The 20,383-nt window shown below is 41.0% G+C and overlaps 3 protein-coding genes across 6 annotated transcripts in view; 1 reads left to right on the top strand and 2 right to left on the bottom strand.

Moving 5' to 3' along the window:
* The window catches only part of LOC120804569 (DDB1- and CUL4-associated factor 1-like), a 19,724-nt gene extending 10,204 nt beyond the window's left edge, over positions 1–9,520 (bottom strand). Inside the window, 16 exon segments of the mRNA XM_040154080.1 lie at positions 1–517; positions 550–680; positions 1,734–1,963; positions 3,142–3,266; positions 3,428–3,597; positions 3,769–3,978; positions 4,163–4,342; positions 4,861–5,019; positions 5,108–5,209; positions 5,796–6,392; positions 6,595–6,732; positions 7,459–7,572; positions 7,675–7,748; positions 7,838–7,914; positions 8,010–8,130; positions 9,098–9,520. The exon segment at positions 1–517 is cut by the window's left edge and continues 159 nt beyond it. Coding sequence (XP_040010014.1) covers positions 1–517; positions 550–680; positions 1,734–1,963; positions 3,142–3,266; positions 3,428–3,597; positions 3,769–3,978; positions 4,163–4,342; positions 4,861–5,019; positions 5,108–5,209; positions 5,796–6,392; positions 6,595–6,732; positions 7,459–7,572; positions 7,675–7,748; positions 7,838–7,914; positions 8,010–8,122 — 2,937 coding nt within the window. The 5' untranslated portion in view covers positions 8,123–8,130; positions 9,098–9,520.
* A 111-nt stretch (positions 9,521–9,631) lies between these two features.
* Positions 9,632–15,135, bottom strand: ssuh2rs1 (ssu-2 homolog, related sequence 1). 3 transcript variants are annotated; one of them, XM_040154075.1, is made up of 14 exons: positions 14,794–15,135; positions 14,645–14,687; positions 14,478–14,542; positions 13,824–13,919; positions 12,729–12,804; positions 12,417–12,546; positions 12,153–12,213; positions 11,773–11,894; positions 11,605–11,667; positions 11,429–11,511; positions 11,218–11,310; positions 10,936–11,041; positions 10,187–10,294; positions 9,632–10,068 (listed from the first exon to the last, which is right to left on the bottom strand). In XM_040154075.1, the coding sequence occupies exons 2-14, from the start codon at positions 14,665–14,667 to the stop codon at positions 9,925–9,927; spliced, it is 1,170 nt and encodes a 389-aa protein (XP_040010009.1). In that variant the 5' UTR covers positions 14,668–14,687; positions 14,794–15,135; the 3' UTR covers positions 9,632–9,924. The 3 variants fall into 3 exon arrangements, with proteins under 3 accessions (XP_040010009.1, XP_040010011.1, XP_040010010.1); XM_040154077.1 differs by lacking the exons at positions 14,478–14,542; positions 14,645–14,687; positions 14,794–15,135 and adding an exon at positions 14,311–14,403; XM_040154076.1 differs by lacking the exons at positions 14,478–14,542; positions 14,645–14,687; positions 14,794–15,135 and adding an exon at positions 14,160–14,375.
* Positions 15,136–15,176: 41 nt separating this feature from the next.
* Positions 15,177–19,545, top strand: rpl32 (ribosomal protein L32). Of its 2 annotated transcripts, none has more exons than XM_040154078.1 (4): positions 15,177–15,308; positions 15,984–16,084; positions 16,197–16,378; positions 19,381–19,545. In XM_040154078.1, exons 2-4 carry the CDS (start codon positions 15,989–15,991, stop codon positions 19,508–19,510), a joined length of 408 nt encoding a protein of 135 aa, XP_040010012.1. In that variant the 5' UTR covers positions 15,177–15,308; positions 15,984–15,988; the 3' UTR covers positions 19,511–19,545. The 2 variants fall into 2 exon arrangements, with proteins under 2 accessions (XP_040010012.1, XP_040010013.1); XM_040154079.1 differs by lacking the exon at positions 15,177–15,308 and adding an exon at positions 15,344–15,368.
* The last annotated feature ends 838 nt before the right edge of the window (positions 19,546–20,383 follow it).

Consider the following 20,383-nt stretch of genomic DNA (forward strand, 5'->3'; position numbering starts at 1 on the left):
AGACGTTGAGGGGAAAGCAGTAGAAGAGGACCCAGTGGGTTGTGACGTAGAGGGACGGGTTTGAGGATGGCTGGACCCCGGGGTGGATGAATGAGAAGGATGGTTTCCGAGTCTTGACCCGACACCATTGGCCAGCCGTGGCGTTCGGGGGAGAGTAGCAGCAGGAGAGGCAGGCAGAGGAGGAGCAACAGGAGGGAAAGCAGAAGTTGAATGTGAAGAATGAGACAGACATGCCATCGGGAGATCTGCCTCCTTGGTGAGTGTGGTGGCCGTGTCATGAAGGCCTTTGGCCACCAGGTGGTTCCTAATAAGCAACAGCAGCTCTTTCTCAGGGAAGGTGATCCTGGACTGGGCTTACCACATCTGCCCTCCGGGCAGCCGCCATGAGACTGCGTCTCGGTACTCGATCAGCAGCGGTTTCCCGGAGATCCTTTCTATCAACTCAGCTGCAAACTTACAGAACTTGACATGCTCACTGCGTTTGTCCTGGAGCACAGAGAAACGCCTTTCAAGCGAGCTGTTGGATGTAGTCAACTGCTGAACAAAAACCTTGCGTGCTTGCTGATGATCTGTCTGACGGAGCTGGAGCGAGACAGACCCACCAGAGCCTTACAGGCCAGCGCTCGGATCTGATCTGCATCTGTAATGGGCATCTTCACTGTCAGCAGGGACAGCAGCACCTGCAGGAAAGACGCAGAATGTAGGTTAAAAATAATGGCTGACAGAACTGAGGGCATGTTTGAAAAGTATTTCTTGAGTAGGAAGGGTCCCAACTGAGTTAATTGACCCATTGATGTCTAAGTAGCACCCATCACGAGAGGTTGACAAATTCGCCAAATGATAAGGAAAGGGGCTTCAGTGCTTCCTCTGCGTTCTCTTTTATCCTAGGAAAGCGTAAATGACATATTGCTATCCTACAATTCTTTGCTCAGGCAGTACACAACTCACCCTGCCAATGACGAAGTGCAGCCTTTGATAATATATACGTGTTTGTGCAAAAATGATTTATACAACCAACATAAAACTTAATGACATGTTTCTTATGTTTGTCCCAAGTTTTATGTTTACATCACCTAGTCCAAGTGTAGTTGGAGCCACTTACCACAAATGCTGTCTTTTCCTAAATCCCAGTTTTACAGCCGGACATATATAACAGTTGCCAGTTTATCAAGTACATCTTGCTAAAACTAATCCAGTCTAATACAGTGACTGTATTGCATTATACTGACAAGTATTTTTATTATTTTCTCTACCCCGTTAATATCAATGAAGGTAGGCTAAATCACAGAAGCACATCTCTGCAAAATGCACTACGGTTCAACAGCACCACAAACTAGATCCTCCAAAACAATCATACAGTTGAATCAACACCTAACCTAAAAGTTTCAATAAAAACTGAACATTATAACTTTAACTTAACTTAACTTTGTGTGTGTTTGTGGGTGACTGTGAGGCTTTAAAAAGTACTGTGCACTGTACAGTACTGAACACTCTACTGTGTTCCCATGTTAAAGGCACTAAATAAATCTAGACCATCTACCACTGCAGATCTTAGGAGCACCTGTCAAGATGCACAAATATACCTCAAAATTCTGGCCACTGGCACAACTTTAGACACCCTATTATACACAACGACCAGAAAAACTTTGAGGTCACTTTTTGTCAATTCTGTAAAAAATGCCAAATACAGCCTTTAAAAAAATGCTTTGGTAACTGATATAAGATATCTCTACCTTGATGCCGTTGTTGGACTGCACCACATTCCACATCTTAGTGAGCACACTCGCTGGCTTTGGTCTGTTAAAGTGCCGACGGGGGTGCTCATGGTGAATCCTGCCAATGCTGGATATGCGTTTGTCTGGAGCACAGACGCAGTTGATAACAACCTGCAGAGCCGACTTCTGAATCTCGGCATCATTCACAAATACCTCTCCCTCTGCCACTGCCAGGACTATACTCATTCCTGTGAGAAAATCCAAAAATGATATGAAAAACCTTGCAGAAAAATAAAACCTGGAGTCGTGCCATCTCTCAGCAGAGCTGGGCACCGGTCTTATGAAATAAACAAGGATGAGTTACTGCATTTTTACTTAGTTACTGCATTTTATTACATTCTGTGGAGGGTAATAATAATTTGATTTTTTATTGGGCTAAATTCCAAAAAGGCTGGCAAATACTCAACTTAATGCTCACACCATGCCAGAAATCTTCTAATGGTGTAATGAACCAATACACTACAGACACATTTACAATAACTGCTGCTATTACAACATTCTGTATGACATGCTGCTTAAATGTGTTACTGACTCATGGCTGTATACAAGTAGTTTTATCCTGTTTCTTCAGATTAAATGGAAAACCCTTGTAAGAATACCGGATAACAACTAAATTATTATCCAGTTAAAGTTGTCATAGATGGATGTTAGCTCATAACACCTACCAACAGTGGAAACAGTGGATCCTCCCTCATCGAGGACAGCAACAGCCTCAGACAACAACAGCTGGGTCTTTGGAACAACTGTGAGGATGCTCAGGATGTCGAGGGCATATCGCACTGTATCACTCCTACAAGGAAATAAAAATATAATCACTGTATCACAATATTATATTATTATAATATTGTGATTATATTATTAACTCAATCTCAGTCTGGAGTTGGAAACTGTTAAAACATATAAACAAGAAAAGGTATTAGACAATTAGGAGAATAACTGACTCGCTAATACCTGCTATAATAGGTTCTCCAGTCACAGGCAATGGAAAATGAGCTGCAGGAGGAGCTGGACACACACGACAGCTAGGAAGACCTCTGCTGGTTCCCAGTAAAGCCGGAGGGTCCGTGACTCTATCGTAGCATCATTTCCACCACCTGCTCACGGCTATAGCTGACCGCCTGGGAAACAAGGCGAGAACACAAATGATCACTACAGGAACACAAACTTCCTGCATTTTTTTACAACAACTAAAGGATGACGAGAGCAACTACACATAAAACCTGAATAATACATTCAAAATGTTTACATTAAGAAATCAATTGTCCAGTAATGTCAATCTCTGTTTACCTTGTAAGAATACCGGATAACAACTAAATTATTATCCAGTTAAAGTTGTCATAGATGGATGTTAGCTCATAACACCTACCAACAGTGGAAACAGTGGATCCTCCCTCATCGAGGACAGCAACAGCCTCAGACAACAACAGCTGGGTCTTTGGAACAACTGTGAGGATGCTCAGGATGTCGAGGGCATATCGCACTGTATCACTCCTACAAGGAAATAAAAATATAATCACTGTATCACAATATTATATTATTATAATATTGTGATTATATTATTAACTCAATCTCAGTCTGGAGTTGGAAACTGTTAAAACATATAAACAAGAAAAGGTATTAGACAATTAGGAGAATAACTGACTCGTCAATACCTGCCATAATAGGTTCTCCAGTCACAGGCAATGGAAATGAGCTGCAGGAGGAGCTGGACACACGACAGCTTGTGGAAGACCTCTGCTGGTTCCCAGTAAAGCCGGAGTGGTCCGTACTCTATCAGAAACTCCATCATTTCCACCACCTGCTCACGGCTATAGCTGACCGCCTGGGAAACAAGACGAAAACACAAATGATCACTACAGGAACACAAACTTCCTGCATTTTTTTTACAACAACTAAAGGATGACGAGAGCAACTACACATAAAACCTGAATAATACATTCAAAAATGTTTACATTAAGAAATCAATTGTCCAGTAATGTCAATCTCTGTTTACCTTGTAGTACGGCTGGGAGTGAATGGGGGCACCCCCTTCTGTGCGCTGCAGGGATTGCTTCACCTGCTCCACCTTGATCGCCAGATGGGCCTCAAAGTACCTGCGCAGTGCCATGCAGGTGTGCTTAGCAGTCTGCCTGCTGGAGAAAATCTCATCATCACTCAGAAGTGCTCCCTGGTCTTCCGGGTTCAGGATCTCCAGTGTGCTAATCTGGAAACAGTCAGTTCATATTATATATCAGCACACAATCAGCATCTGTTATGTTCTGATACTACACTGAATACTCAGTTTATCAGTTCTTGAAATATACAGTATATTCTATGAATGATACAGAGGGTTAGGTTTACTTGGTTACAGTGAGGATCACATGTAGCGGACTGCTGAATTGTCCTACCAGATTGACAAGGCGCCGGAGCCCGTCCTGCTTGTCGAAAAGCTCCAGAACGGCACGGAATGAAAAGGAGATGGAAAAAAACATGGTGGCGTGGCAACAGCCGGACGCATGTGAGCATTCCAGCAGCCACAGCGTGTAACCAACCACATCTGACAGGATGGAGTGGGGCAACATGCACACCTTGAGGGGAGAGGACACAGGAATGAATACAAGCGTGAACTGCTTCTAGATCTAGGTGACAGTGATAAAATCAAGTATAATTTTTCATCAAAAAACCTCAATATTAATGTCAAGATGATTTTTGTGAATGAATATATTATGTTATTTTGTTCTGTACAGCTCTGGAGGATTTCCAAAATAAATATGATGGCCAGAAAGGCAGAGGAATTTGATGTTACTTTGGCTCAGAGAGAACAGAAAAGTTCAAATTTTTTAATCACTAAATTGTAAAGCAGCCTTTAGGTTCTGTGAATTACAACAATATTCCCATTATCAGTATATCAAATGATGTCTCATTGCGACACAATATAATGATACTATATATTGCCAAGCTTTAACTGCTACAAACATTTAATACATTACCATCTTGTCTTTGGCGCATGCGCATGAAGAAAGGCAAGAAAAACCTTGTGGGCACATTTATGTCCATATTACTGATATTTCAGAGTGTATTTGTGTGGTGTATGTCTGTTTTGTACCCTCTCCATGGCATCCTGGTTATAGGCAAGATAATAGAGGCACAGAGACACTCCAGTGGCAGCCATAGATGGCCTGGGAATTTCCAGCAACTTCTGAACTCCTTCATGAGCCACAAACTCTGCAGCAAACTTCTTGTGCAGCAGCAAAGATGCCAGGTACTGAGAGGGGAGAACAGTAGAGAGATGAATCTAAAGACCTTGACCTTGTGTTTCAGCACTATGGAGGGTCCACTACATGAGTGTTTACCTTGAGAGCCTCAAAGGTGAGCTGCACATCATTGGTCTGCTTTAGATCCATATAATGCATGAGTAGCTCACGAGCTCCCATCTGCATGAACACTGCCAGCAGCTGCAGGTGGAAGGAGGAGGTATGAGCATGAGGTGACCCTTCAAAACTAACTCTTTGTAATGTCACAACAGAATAACTCCTTAATCATAATTAAGGAAGACTGACATCTGCTGGCAAATCTGTGACAAGACAAGGGAAATGCATACGCAGTCTAAAGTGATAAAGCAGTTACATATGCTGCACAGCTACATGCTGCCAAATGCCATTTTACTATGTCTGCAACAAAAGATTCTTTTATTTTTAATCAATCTGTCAATTATTTTCTTGACTCATCATTTTTTATATAAAATGTCAGAAAACAGTGAAAATAGTTTGTCATAATTTTCCACTGCACAAGGAAAATTGCTTGTATTACTTGACCATCAGTCCAAAACCCAAAGATGTAGTTTACTATTATATATGACAGGGAAAAGAATAAAACCCTCACATTTAAGAAGATGAAACCTTCAAATGTTTGGCATATTTAGCTTGAAAAAACTAACAAAAAAAATTGATTGCCTGTCAAAATAGTTGTAGATCAATGTCGACTAACTGATTAATTGACTTAGTGTTGCAACTCTACTTTCTACTATGGTAATGGACCAACCTCTTGATACTCCCCCAGAGGAGTGAGATACTGCAGGATGAGCCTCTGCTCGATCTCTGGGGTTAGAGGGTACAGATGATAGTTATTTCCAATCACCCAGGGGCTCATCTCAGACCAGCTGCTGTTGGAAAGTTCACTGAAGTTCCTCTCTGGCTCTGGCAAAGAGAAGTTTAGCTTCTGTTTTGAGGTCCTGCCACTCTCCCTCTCTGCCTTCCTTTTTAGGTAACTGCTGCCATCAGACATGCCTTGGTGTATCAGTGAACCTGGGGCAGACATGGGCTTCATCATGGTTTTAACAGCTGAGTTGGCACGGCTGCTGGTCTTATGAGGAGAGTTGAGACGGAACGAAAGCTCGTTTTCAGGCTCAATGGTTGAGAAAGGAATTTCGCCATCCTCCTCTGGCCCCGTCCCCTCCCTTTCCCCTCCGTTTCTGCCCGGTGTGAAGGGCTTCTCTTCAAAGCCTCCATCAACAGTCTCCTCATCCAAAGGTAGCAAAGGCTCACTCAAGGTCTTCCTGGGGCTGGGCCGTTTGATTTCCCTTTTGTTCTCTGCATCCTTATCCTGAAGCTCACGTAAGCGATGCAGCATCAAAGGCACCTGTCAAAGTAAAGCACGAAAAAAAAAAAGTTAATGGACAGTTGCTACTTTACTGCTGATGAGCAAATCGTTCTGATGCTTGCTGGGATAACACAGTTTTGTCGGCCGTTCTAATACCTTGTCCATCACTATGTACTTTCACATCATTCATTAATATAAACCTTGATAGAGAAAATGTGATAGAGCGAAATCCCCTACTGACCAAAACAGAGTTCTCCTCCCTGTAGTTGGCCGCAATGTCCTGGTTCTCCATGGCTCCTGCCAACAAGCCTGTGGCATATATTCTGAGGGGCTGCTCGGCCTCCTGAGCCCACTTAAATAGCCTTTCAACTATACCCTCCTGATAAAGACAAACACAGAATTATGGTGAAATGCATATAAAAAAAGAATATGAACAGATTCCTAATCAGAAAAAACACAGAACATTTTTAGTACTGTATTTTCCCCACCTCGTTCTCACTTGGTCAAACACAAATATATGATGGCTTAAAACACAATTTTAAAAATCCAGTTCTAAATAAAAGTATTGATACCGAGCCTTTAAAACACATACTACCTTAAAAAAAAACAAAGAGTCATGTGTCTGTGTCTATGAGTCTCCATTCACAAGTTAACTGGCAGAACGGTGGTCAAAGTGCAACTAACTTTGCAGGCTAGACTGTAGCTCCACAAACAAAACAGACATCTGTTGCCGTCTCTGGTTATCTAAACCTGATGGGTTTGTTGGTCTGTCCCAGTGACTCAGCGATAACGTGGCTTTCAGAACTTTACTTTATGTCACTACTGCTTTCCAGCAAAAACTACTTGAGCATCTCTGTCTTTACCATATGTCCTTACTCCATTTAAAACTGCTTTAAAACCTAGGACAGCCAGAGGATGACATTTAATCAAAATGAGAACTCATCTCCCTTTTTTGCAGCTTCTGCTTTATTGTTGGGATTTTTAATGTTATTATTTATATCAGCGTGCTAAACATGAATTAATAATGCTGCCAGTATAGGTCAACATGGAATGTCTGATATGCATCTGGAAATGTTATCTCATAATGAAGTCAGGGATAACGTACCTTTTCTTGAAAGACCACTGCTGTCTCCAATCCAGGCATGATGTTCTGAAGCAGGCGACAAGCTGCTGCATTGAGGGAAAATTCTCTGCTAGTCATCACATAGCTATTCACCAGCTACAAAGGGAAGAAATTTAAAAACTTTTAAAAATCACCCTCTGACTCAGAGGCTAAAAAACGGCCCTTTATTATGTACAACAAGTCTCAGTTCATTCTTACCGCGTTCATGAAGTCATCATTCTTGAACAGGATCTTGAGCAGATGCCCTAACACGCACTCTGGATCAGCTCTCCCTAGTGGCCAGTGGGGAATTGTCAAAACAGTCACAACATTTAAATATCCAGTAATATTGCCATCATGTGTTGTGTTCACTTTTTCATACCAGGATGTCGATCATCGAAAGGGTCTGGGTCCGCTTTGTGGTACTCCTCTGTCTCCTTCTCAACAAGCTCAGAGATTCTGAAAGTTGCAGCACATCAACACATTTAACTCTCTTTAAGTCACCCCCAATCCATCCTAATGGCACCCCATTAACAAGAAGCATAACTACTTACTTTGTGAGGATGTTAACCAGCTCCTGCGTGCTGCCTTGTTGATCCCTCTCCCACTGTTCCAGTAGAGCAGTCAGCTCTGCCTTGGAGTCCACACTGGCAGATGCCGACGCCATAGCGTTGCCTGTCAGGATGCCATGCACTCATTATTAATACAAACAAATCTAAAAACTAAACGCTAAAAATAAAAAAACTCGACTCCTCATCATTCAGCTGTACTTGTATGTACTGTTGAGTAGTTTAAAAAGCAAAACTTTTATAAACTATTAATATGTTTTGTATGCAAAAATCTTAATTTGTTAAGTAACTCGTAACTTAAACTGTCATAAATTTGTATTGGAGTAAAAAGCACATTATTTCCATCTGAACTGCAGTGAAGTGGAAGTATAAAGTGGCATGACAAGAAAATTCAAGTAAAGTCCAAGTATTTCAAATTTGTACTCAAGTACAGTACTTGAGTAAATGTACTTAGTTAGATTCCATCACTTATTAATACTTTATTTTCATTTCAGTCCATGTTTATCTAATACTCCAGAGGGCTGTACCAAAGTATGCTGCAGCATATCGTGACTTATAATCATAAAAAGCCAAGAAAAAAACGGAGGCAGATTTGCTCCATCGCTTCACAAACATCTCACTGTGCAGGTGCACCAGCTCTCCAGGGACTCCAACTGTCAGAACTACCAAAACTGTCATTCCCCAAGTCAGTATGTAGATTAAATGCGTTATCACTTTCTCTGATTTGTTTGGGAACTGCATTCCCAGCTCCAACACTTACAGTCGATACTTCCTGCAGCAGGTAGCGGCAAACTCACACACTGCCTGTTGCGATGTTTGGCTAGCTTATACTGTGGCTAAGCAAGGAAGCTAATTTATATAGCTCGCTAGTGACACTCTGAAAGTGCCCTTCTTTGGATTCCAGTGCTAAAGTTTACACTAGGCCTGAGCTGTCCGGGCATGTACAGCTTGCGTGAGATTCAAATCGTATTCGAACCAACTTAAACCTTACTGTACCTGAAACCAGGCACTAAGGTGTTAGCTAGCAGCATCACAGGTAAACTTGCTACGTTTAGCTAGCATGCTAACTTCACCTCGTTGTTCCGCTCAGCTCTTCCTCGGCTTCCCCAAATTTACCAAGACTTGCGTCCAGCGATATTTGTCCAAACTCGATTGCTCCTCAATGTCTACGTATCGATCCCCGTTTCACAGCCAGACTTTAATTTGCTTTATTGTAGCTTTGTGTTCACGGTTTATTATCATTATGGCGAACACGTTCTTCACGTCATTTCACGAGCGACAGTCCACTTTTAATGACGAAATGAATCAAGAGCAAAACATTGGGAAATACATTTATTCAAATGGCTGAATTATTGCAAAGTGAGTATTACAAATGTTTTGTCTTGCAAGATCATAGATATTTAAGAAAAGATTCACATTTACATTAAAAACAATTAGTGTTGCCATGACAGCAAACGAATTATGTTCAAATGCACATTAGTTACATAAACAAATAGCACTGCTGCAAAAATAGTACTCTGTATGAAACAGCTGGTTTTACTGACGATATAAAAATGAATGCTGTAATATAAATGCAATACAGTTGAGGATTGTGGGAATATAGCTAGTTTTTTTGTTTTTGTTTTTTTTTTTTTCTGTTGACATAAGTCATGTTGTACTAGTTTGCCAAAGGTAAAGATTGCTTATTCAAGAGGCTGCATTAGTTCTACTGACTTGTGGGAGCTTAAAGGTTAAATGCCTCTGTGTTGAATGTCAAACTTTGACGAGGTCATAACTGCCCTCATGTCAGGCAATGCTGGGAATGCTCCATTCATCTGTAGAACTAACTTGTAAGTAAAACTGTTATAATTAAACATCCACTGCCTTGGAAAGTAAACACCTTCATACACAACCACCACATTCACATTACAGTGCAGCAACAACAGGTGGCAGGATAGTTATCTGCATTAACTTTGAACTCATTCCCGTAAACAAAGTAAATGTGTGATTTCCCTTTCCACAAGTAGGACACCTTGGTGACGGGGATCAGCTCTATGGTTTGACGCTGCAGACAAAGAAAGCAAATATGAGCATGTTACACAAACACAAAATTTGGGCTTTGATCATGAGTATTGTCCAGTCTAAACAAAACCTTTTATATTATATTAAAATATTATAAATACCTGTTGTAGAATTCGTGACGTATGGGAATATTTGCCCTGGTGTTCACTGACAAGGCGCTGCGCAGCATTCACCACTGCAGGGTCTGGGAAGCCCATCACTGGGTATACCTGCACCAGGTGATCAGAAAAATATGAACAAGTGCTGAATCACCATCATTGTTTAAATTATGTTCAATTACTGGTTGACAGATCAAGCCAGATAACAACCATTTTAGTGTTTAATTTATTGTGAGGAGTACAATGACACACAGGTATGACCCTTTGAATATAGGATCAGTATTAGGCCTAAGACCAGTTCACAGTACACAGGCTGCATAGGGAATGCAGCACATGAGCAGCAGCAGCTTCGGTCCTCCATCAGTGTAACACAGCAAGTGTTCAGCCAAAGGGTTTTTGTGTGGTGCACGGAGCCAAATACACAATAAAAGTGATGAGAATAGATTTGAAGCAGTTCGCCTCATAAAGCACCAGGGTAACGAGTTATGTGAGGTGTGAAAATTTCTGTATTGATTAAAACATGAGTGAAATGTATCCTGTGTGGACAGCCTGTAAGCCTGTTTGTTTAGATACACAGATGAAGGAAAATATGGGACAACCGTTCCACTAATAAGCATGCGTGGTTATCACAGAGTTCACTAAGTCAGGGAAAAATTTCCTCACCAAAACCTAAGTAATATGTTTGTTCTATATCCTTGTGCTCTCCCACTTACATCTTGTACCTCCTGAGAAAGTAAGAAACAATCTTTTACCATGTACTGAGAGTCTCTGAAAAGCTCCTTGCCAGACACCTTGCTAAGGTTGTTCACCTGCAGTCCACTCGATTGTTCTACAACATAGTTGTCAGAGTTGTTTGTCCTGAAAGCATATACATAAAAAAGAAGGTATACAGTTTAATTTTAGAACTGTTAAATGCTACTTAACATTATAAAGTAGCCATAAATTTTGATGTCCTTCAGATCATGAAGAAAGACTATTCATTGCTTTAGTTGTCAGGCATTCTTGACAGATAAACAATAATAAGAAAACAGCACCATTTCACAGTCAGGTTGATGTAGACTAGAAGCTGTTGTTTTCCACGACATGTGTCACATTGCGTCGATCCTTGCCCATGACAGTGACTGCAGCTGTAACAGCACAAAGTTTAATAACTACCCGTATGTTTTAGGAAAAGCACAAACTGTACTGTTTATAAATTACTTACTGATGCTCTCACTTTATTAGAAATCTACAGGTAACGCTTACTTGTCCCTTCCTCGTCCATTGCAGTGGCTGCATCGATCATCTCCGTGGCGGTAACCAGATCCATTGCACACCCAACAAACTTTCTGACAGGAGAGAGAAAAAAAATTATATGATCAGATTATCTCATTTAAGGCCTTCAAGTAACTTTTTCAGTGAGGTCTGTGGAAATTACTTACATTACCAGCTCCGGCACAGTCTTTGCAAGGTTTTCTTCCCATTCCCATACAAACGTGGCAGTTCTGCAGATGAAATGATTCTCGTCAGGAAAATATCTAAAAAGGCAATCATGGCATCTTTTTCTTCTCCAAGCATATTTTACATCATGCAGTATTGTTATAATTTACCTTCACAGACGAAGTGTAGGGAACCTTGATAACCTGTTTGCCATCAATAAAAAAACCGGGGGTTTTAGCCGGAATATCCCAAGGCCCTGGAGGTGTTTGGGCATAGGCATCCACTGGCTGGCCTGATCCAAATAAAACAACACATTAGACTGTCACTGGGAAGTTGCAGTAAATAGCTGACTGACAGCAGAAGTAGTATCGTTACAGCAGCATTAAGTTACAGCATTTTCTGGTTCCAGCTTCTCAAACATGAGAATTTGGACGCTTTTCTCTATTTTATATAATTTTAAATTGATTATCTTTGTGTTTTGGACTGTTGGTCTGACAAAAAAAATGCAATTTGAAGATATCACCGCAAGCAAAAAGTAACAGTAATGTACCATTATATGGCTCGTGACTCCATTCTGTAGATCTTGTTTCAGCAAAAGTTTCCAGGCGATACTAAAACAAAGCAGGGGTGGAGAAAAACAAACATTAAACACAATTAAACAATCCACTGGCATTTCTTTGCTTATTCATGCGTTGAACATCCAAAACCTTAAAAACTATTAGTTCTATGGATTTTCCATTTAGTGGGTTTTCCCAAACACACACACACACACACACACACACACACACACACGTGTGAATAGACCTCCTCTTACCCTGTATGTATTGAATGCTTCCATGTTGGTGATCACACCATCCTTTGCTGGTGCTGAACTGTAGCAGCACTTGCTGGAGGCAAACAGGACAAACGCCTCGCGAGCAGTGTCTTCAGTTATAGATGGGATACTGCCAGCAGTGAAAGAATGACATACAGCATTTCATGAACTGTAATCTTTTCAAAGAAAGCGATACTTACCATAGCGCCTGAAGCAGTGCACTTGCTTTAATTCTAAAACCACATCATTTGAAAATGTTTTCAAATCCTATTAGCAGTCATGGTGTAGGAAAGGGAATAGTTTGAGCCTTACTTCCAATGTGGTTGTTCAGGTCCAGGCTCAGGCTGAGGAGCCGGGTAAGCAGGCATGGGTGGGGGAAGAAATCCACCTACAGCAGATATTGAAGGTTTTTTGTACTGTTTCATTGCTTTATCCTCAGAGCAATCATTCCTTGTGCTTTTTTTACATACAGTAAACACTGCGCATCGACTTTACAAGGTATACCTGTAAAATCCAATACAACAGTTCAGCCTTAAATTCTACCTTTACAAAAAGAATAGCGTTCAGTTTTGAGTCACACAATCAGAGAGGTATTCTTTTAACTTTATACTATACTGCATTATATCGAAAGGTGTTTCTAATGTTCTGCCTAACCCAATTTACAAACATGGGGGGGGGGGTAAGATATTAGAAATACATCAGTATAATCCAGTACAACACCACCACTAACTACTACTTCAGTAACAAACATACGGTTGAATTAACACCCCTCATTAAGTTAAGTTAAGTTAAGTTAAGTAAACAAAAACTGGCCTTCTTAAACTTTGTAAAGGTAGAATATGTGGCAGAGCTGTTGCACTGGATTGCTTTAGATTGTATATAGTACTGTGCAAAAGTTTTAGGTACTTTGGATGTTTAGATTCTTATCCATCATGCAGTACCATCACCATACAGCCAGAGTCATAAATAGCCTTCTTCAGAGACAAGAAGAACAAGGAGTCCTGAAACAGATGGTCTGGCCCCCACAGAGTCCTGATCTCACCATCACGGAGTCAGTCTGGGATCACGGGAACGGAGAGAAGACACTGAGACAGCCTAAATCTAGTTGGCACAGAAGAACTGTGCCAACTAGCCAGTTCTACAAGATGCTTGGAACAACCTACCTGCCAAGAATCTTAAAAACTGTACACAAGCGGGAGAACTGGTGCTGTTTTAAAGGCAAAAGGTGGTCACACCAAATACTGATTTGATTTAGTTTATCCTGTTTACTGCGCTTTGTATGATGTTGACTGATAAATAAAAATTATTAATTGCGTTATTTTTAAAAGCATTATCACTCTGCTTTTAGTGCCCATCAAACTTTTGCACAGTACTACGAGTGTAACTGGTAAAGTGGCCATACTGTACCTCCTCCTGCCACTGTTCCTTCATAGCCAGGCATGCTGTCAAACATGCTGGCCGGAGGAGCGCTGGGGCCCTCAGCTGTGGGTGGGGCGAACATGGCTAAAAGAAAAAACCAGAAGAACCAGTTCAGTCATATCAGAACAGATACAGATGTAGACTTTCAAATGTTAAAAAATCTGTTTCGGCTTTCACGAATTACACAAACGAGTAGCCTGTAAAACTGCGCGAGGCTTCCCACGGGTCTTTTTAGAGACTCCAGCTGAACTCTTTGGGTCTCCCACACTGCAAACACGTTTCTACACGACAACCATAAGGTAAGGTAGCGAGGGGGTGACTTACCCCGGCCCTCCGTGTGAGTGTCCATTCGGAGAGGTTTTTACAACTAGACTAAAGACGCACACACATGGTCCGGCCCCCCTCAACAAAACCCCTTGCAACTTCTGTCAAACCCGCGGTACTCGCACGCCTTCAGCTGCCACCGGTGCTGTACCTGCTTCAGATGGACTGCAGCTCGGCCGTGACGTCACCCTGAAGGCGTGCGCTGCGTTGCGCCACCGGGGGCGTGCAATTATAACACCACTAAATTACTTCACATCTGTGTCGTAAAATGGCTCTGCATTCAGTGCAAAAGTTGAATAACACGTCCGTGGACCCTACCAGCTCTCCCCTCTGCACCTGGGACATAACCGGGATTGGCCATTCCGTAGTTCCTGGGCTGACGGCTGAAAGTAACGGGAAACGAAAGTTAAACACCGTGAGGTGGGAAATGCTGCGAGCCGAGTTTAGGTTGCAGTTAAAACACTCGCTAACGGGGCGACACTCACCTCATAATGGGCTGGTGTTCCATCTAAAGGCTCTGGGAAGCGACTAAACGACAAGAATTAAAACGGGTCCGAAGCTTCATGGGTGCACTAATCACAGGCAGTCCGTATGACACCCATCGCCGTGTGACACAAAAAAACACATCATTTACCTTTTATTACACCCAACACTGGCTTCCGTCAGCCGTTAGTCAGCTGACTCCTTCCTCTCTACTGACAGTTAAACAGGAAAGAAAACGTCACTCTTCTGGTGGTCTTGGTTTTTTCTACTTGTTGAATCAATCTTCCTTTATATGATCCGCTCTGTCACAGTTTTCGCAAGTACAGAAGCCCCCAGCGCCCCGAAACAGAGCTGTTCAGGAAGTGCGCACCAACCGTTTCATGAGCGGTAAACACATAGGAAAGGTGGGCACACAGATATGTGTGTGTGTATGTGTGCGTGCGTGCACTTTAGGACGTGATAATATAACATTTAGTGAATGACAATAAGCAAGACGAGACTCATATTGTTTAAGTTTTGAGAGTGCAACTTCCCGTGCAGCGCAGGCGCTCTAAAATACCGTAGTGCTGACAAACTACAGTACCCATAAGCCTTTGCAACACTCGCGGAAGTCCTTTTTCTTTCCTTCCGCCGTCGCTGAGGTCCCTTTTGGATTTACATCGGCGGGTGAGTCGATACAATCTATGGTAATCCGCGCGATTTAAGGCATTATTTGTCGATCCTGACGTGGGTTATAAATCGTACAAATTAATTCCATATATGTGGGATAATAGTGACCGTTTTGTCATTTTATATCGTCTTTAATGTGTCGTTCTGGAGTGAGGAGCTGCTGCTAAAGCGGTTGCCAGCGCTCTCCCCGTGAAATGGGGTTGTATGCAGTAAATGGTGTCATAGAAGCACTGTGAAATAACTTAGCAGTTCTTATATTTAGACGTGACTTTCTTTTTTTCTTTCAGCGGTTTGGCCTAATCAAGCTTTTGCTGCTTGAAATAGAGTAGCATGGCTAGCTAGCTAGCTAAATACTGAGTGCACGGTTGGCGATAGTTAGCTAACGCTGGTCAACACGTTTACCTTGAGGCTCACTCCACAGAAAAGTGGAAGGATACTTGCTTCATTGCTTTTAGTCTCAGGCTCAGTGAGAGCTTTGGTCTATAAATGTGGCAGTGAGTTAGTTGCAATGTCCTCCACAGCTTGTAGTCGTGCATTTTCTCGCATTGAAAACTGAATATAGTGCTTGCAGTATAAAGCACATTGTGGTATAATGCTGCAACACTGAAGCTGGTATAATAGCGCTGAATTGGTTGTAGCCCTAATTTTTTGAACTTTTTTTCCCATCCCCAGTCACCATGGCAGCCCTCAGGCCCCTCACAAAGCCCAAGATTGTCAAGAAGCGAACCAAGAAGTTCATTCGCCATCAGTCTGACAGATATGTCAAGATTGCGGTAAGTCTTAATTGCATACAAGATGTTCAGCAGGGTTGGAAAACTCCTTTTAATTCCTAGAATGGACATGCAAGGAATTAATACCTGCAAATTATCTTCATTTCTTATACAGAAAAACTGGCGTAAGCCCAGAGGTATTGACAACAGGGTCCGCAGGCGGTTCAAGGGTCAGATGTTGATGCCCAACATCGGTTATGGTAGCAACAAGAAGACCAAGTACATGCTGCCAACTGGCTTCAAGAAGTTCCTGGTGCATAATGTCAAGGAGCTCGAGGTCCTAATGATGAGTAACAAGTAAGTTGTGCATGAACATACTTTAAACAATATAGAATACATATTAGGTTTGTTATCAGGCTTACACATGGTTTGTTTTGTCAGGAGAGACTTTGAGATACCAGCTGAGACTTTAGCTGTCAGTTCAGTTTAATAGAGATGAATGGAGTTTTGTAAATGGTGCTCAAAGATTTGAAAAGTAATTTTGAAAAGATGTAACTGCTATATTTTCCAGCAATAATGGCGATTAGTGCTGCAGCTAAGTTATTTTCATTATTGATTTATTCATTATGTGTATGTAATATAAATATAAATGTTTTTTTAACCTTTATCAGTCCTCTTGCAATATTATCCCTTACAAAACTGATTTCCCAGTTTTGTAGCAACTAAGATTTGACAAATCAGTGAACAGACTGACCTTTTCTATACAAGAATGGACTGTTCTACAGAAAAGTAAGTTGACAAATATTTAATTCGACCATTTGTTGAACAACAGATGGCGCAGCCATTTTGAACATTTCATTCTATTTAATTTGCAATTCAGATGCTTGCTCGTTGCAAAAATTTGTTCATGTTAAGTAGGCTATAGCTTTCACAAATATGCAGTTCACATTTTACAAGCTTGGAATGAGTTGGTTGACCATTAAATCAAGCAAAGAAATTGCTTGAAATTTGAATTTTCCAATATTGTCTAACTGGGACATTTTTTCTGGTAAGAGATGTCACTTTTGTTGAGTTTTCCAAATGTAATTTTTCAATGTCTTGAGCACCATAAAAAAAATTCCTTTTACCTCCAGTATTTCTGTTGAGGTGGCGGCGGAAGTCTCAGATCTCAAAACCAAAGCAAATAAGACTTAACTACATGTTTGGAAACACCAAGGGCTGTGTGGGTGAACTGACCCGTGAGTGACAGCAGGACTTGCATCCTCCTCCAACAAGTCAAAAGGCCGTTTTCGTTTAGAAAGTTAGAAACTCCCCTGAAAATGTTTTTGTAGTTGTCGAGAACTTGAGAACTGATGGGAATAATAATCACAATTGGTATGCTTGCTGAGCTTCATATGTAACATATTGGGCCTTTATGAAAAGGAACTTATAAGACACTGTTTGAAAGCAGAGTTCTCAAGTCCAGCTTAAAGCGTTGAGGGAGTGAGGCTAGTAAAAGCCAATTACTTAGGTTAGAAAGCTAATGACACACCCATCATGAAGCACACTGTGCTTTTATTTTTATTTATTTTTTTAAATTTAACTTAGGCAGTGTTACAACAGAGCTGTCAAAATTGTAAGATGCTTGTGAAACTCTGCCTCATGTTCCTAAGGGCTGCAGTGACACAAACACAATCTGTTGCACACACAGGAATCTTTTGTCCAGGAATCTCCCATTAAATAGCCCATCTTGTTTTTTTGTGCACTATAAACTAGAAAACCATGGATTTAGTGTTACTCACATCACTCAGGTACCTGAAGGGATGGAAGCTTAAGAGTATGGGTTTGAGTTTTTCAAAATGAAAATCAAATTATGAATAGTAGTGGAGCTGAGGTGGGACGAGCAGCATACATCTACCTCGACCACAGTTCAAAGCACAACCCTGTTGAAGGCTGCAGTCACATCATCCTGTTAATTTCCGTATAGAAGTTTAAAAAAAAAAGTCATGTATTGATCATAAATCCTGTTTTGGAAAGAGCTGAGTTTAACCGACTGACCTACAAAATAGTGATGCTTGCCATAGTCCAGCAAATTTCAGAGCGGGGAGTGAATTGATATGTTGTTCCAACAGTATTGTTTGTAACTGCATGCTGAAAGATTCAATAGCAGATTGGGAGGGGGACTGCAAGGAGAGGGATAGATAATTTGATTCAAAAGGTATAATTTTTTTTTTATCTTTGCAGTTGTTTAGATCACTAACCAAAATTACTCTAGAAGTTAATGGTTAAAACCCTGCTCACACTATTTACAGTCGAACCTGTTAATCACCAAAGGAGTACGTAGACTGTACTGCTAACCATGTCTAAAATCCTGATATTTTAGGGAAAAAATTGGGGAAATCATAATGACAAGCTTTAAAAGTGAAATTAACTGTTGAGATCTGTAGTCTCCTAAAGACAAATTTGATTCTGTGTTTCAAGGAAGATGTTTGAGAATTTGAGGAACCAGCTACAATTATTGAGCACACGTATGAAAATTCCAATTGGGTCAATGAGGATATGTTTCATGACAAGCAAAATCTAATCAGCCCAAGTTAAGGAAAAGACTGAGCTAAGCTGAAATTCAGATAACCAAGCTGTTCTATGAACATGTGATCTATGAAACAATCTGACCCTGGATTTAGTAACCTTGATTTGCTTGACACAAATTGAACTTACTTTCAAAATGATTGCTGTTGAATCAATAGTTCAGAGAACATAAGTGTTGATGGTAAATCTGATTGATCCTTTGGACAAGTAGGAAAGTCAAGCAGACTTTGTGGTAGAAAATTCATTATTTCCACTGTGGCATCATTGTACTCTAAAAGCATAAAGCCAAAAGCACTATGGATGAGCTCAGGAGCATTTTCCATCTTTCTGTAGTGTCAGTCACATTTAGTGGCCACCGTGTAGTTCATCAGTATCAGTATTTACCACTGCTTTCATTACTGGGTTAGGTTGAGAGTTCCAGCTTCGCAAGATTTTAGATAGTGTGGTGGTGTTAGTGAAGCTGTCATGACCTCCCTTAATTGGGGTGTTTTTAGAAACACTGAACATTTAAGTGTGCCTGTGTTTATCGTATGCAGAAAAACTGCAATAATGGCACGATTGTTCTTTTATTTAAATATACAAATATACTGCAAAAACATTCTTGTTGTTTCTGCAACACAGGAGTGATTTGTCTTAGAATTAAAACTGCTCAGCTACAAGAAATTATAAAAGTTAGATTGGGCCGCATAAGACTAAAGCTGTTGCAACACTCAAGCATATTTTTACAAGGTGACTCCTGTAAAAATATGTCTTTTCAGCACCTAATAGCCCCTTTTCCTTACTTCCTGTAGGACCCACTGTGCTGAGATCGCCCACAACGTCTCCTCCAAGAACAGGAAGCTGATCGTGGAGAGGGCAGCTCAGCTGGCCATCAAGATCACCAACCCCAACGCCAGGCTCAGGAGCGAGGAGAACGAATAAACTGGTTATACACAATAAACGCTTAAAAATGGAAACTGGCTCATGGATAATTTTTATGCACATCATTCCTCGTCAGCAGGGTTATTGCACAGGTCTGGAAAATCTTACATGCGTGAAACCCGACTAAACTTTCATGTCTTTGTAATTGACATCGTTTTAATGGATTACAGCGGCTCATCTCCACATGCTTTAAATTTAGTGCTACATGTTGTAGGAAGTTAGGCAAATAAGACAAACTTGAAATTCTACTCTTCCTGTTTGGAAATTTGGGCAATATTGATCCAAGGAACGAGATATAGAGTAAAAATTGTTCAGTTAATGCAGTGTTTTTATTTTGGCTTTCAGTTAAAATTGGCTGTACGCCTCAAGTTAATGTTGAGCAGTAACAATGGTGTTCAGGTAATGTTTCACAAGTTTCCTTGTGATTGCAATTCAAATAAGTATCATTGGTGGACTGACATCTAATTTCAAAAGGAAGATGTCAATAATGTGTTGGGAGTCTACAGGAATTATAAATGGGTATTTATTTTTTTTTGGCCTGATACTTATACAAGAGCTATTTTCATACATTGCACAGGCATCAAAATGGTAAGGAAATGCTCACATATGAGTTGACGATGGCTACAGAGCTGGTTGTATTCTCCCTGGGGTAAATGGGGTTACTCCTCACCTCCTTCCAGATGACAGGATGGTGGAACAGAACAAAAGGGGCAAGATGCTCGAGGAACAGTGTTGACCCATATTATAAATGGAAGAGGCTTCATAACTTTGTATAAACACCGTTTTGCCTCCAAGATGTGATCCAGGGTAGCTTTTTTGAAGAGTACATGCTTTCACAGTTTGTAAGGCTTTTGCTGTCAAAGAACATTCTGG

This window comes from Xiphias gladius, chromosome 18 (assembly GCF_016859285.1).
Source record: "Xiphias gladius isolate SHS-SW01 ecotype Sanya breed wild chromosome 18, ASM1685928v1, whole genome shotgun sequence".
Taxonomy (NCBI): domain Eukaryota; kingdom Metazoa; phylum Chordata; class Actinopteri; order Istiophoriformes; family Xiphiidae; genus Xiphias; species Xiphias gladius.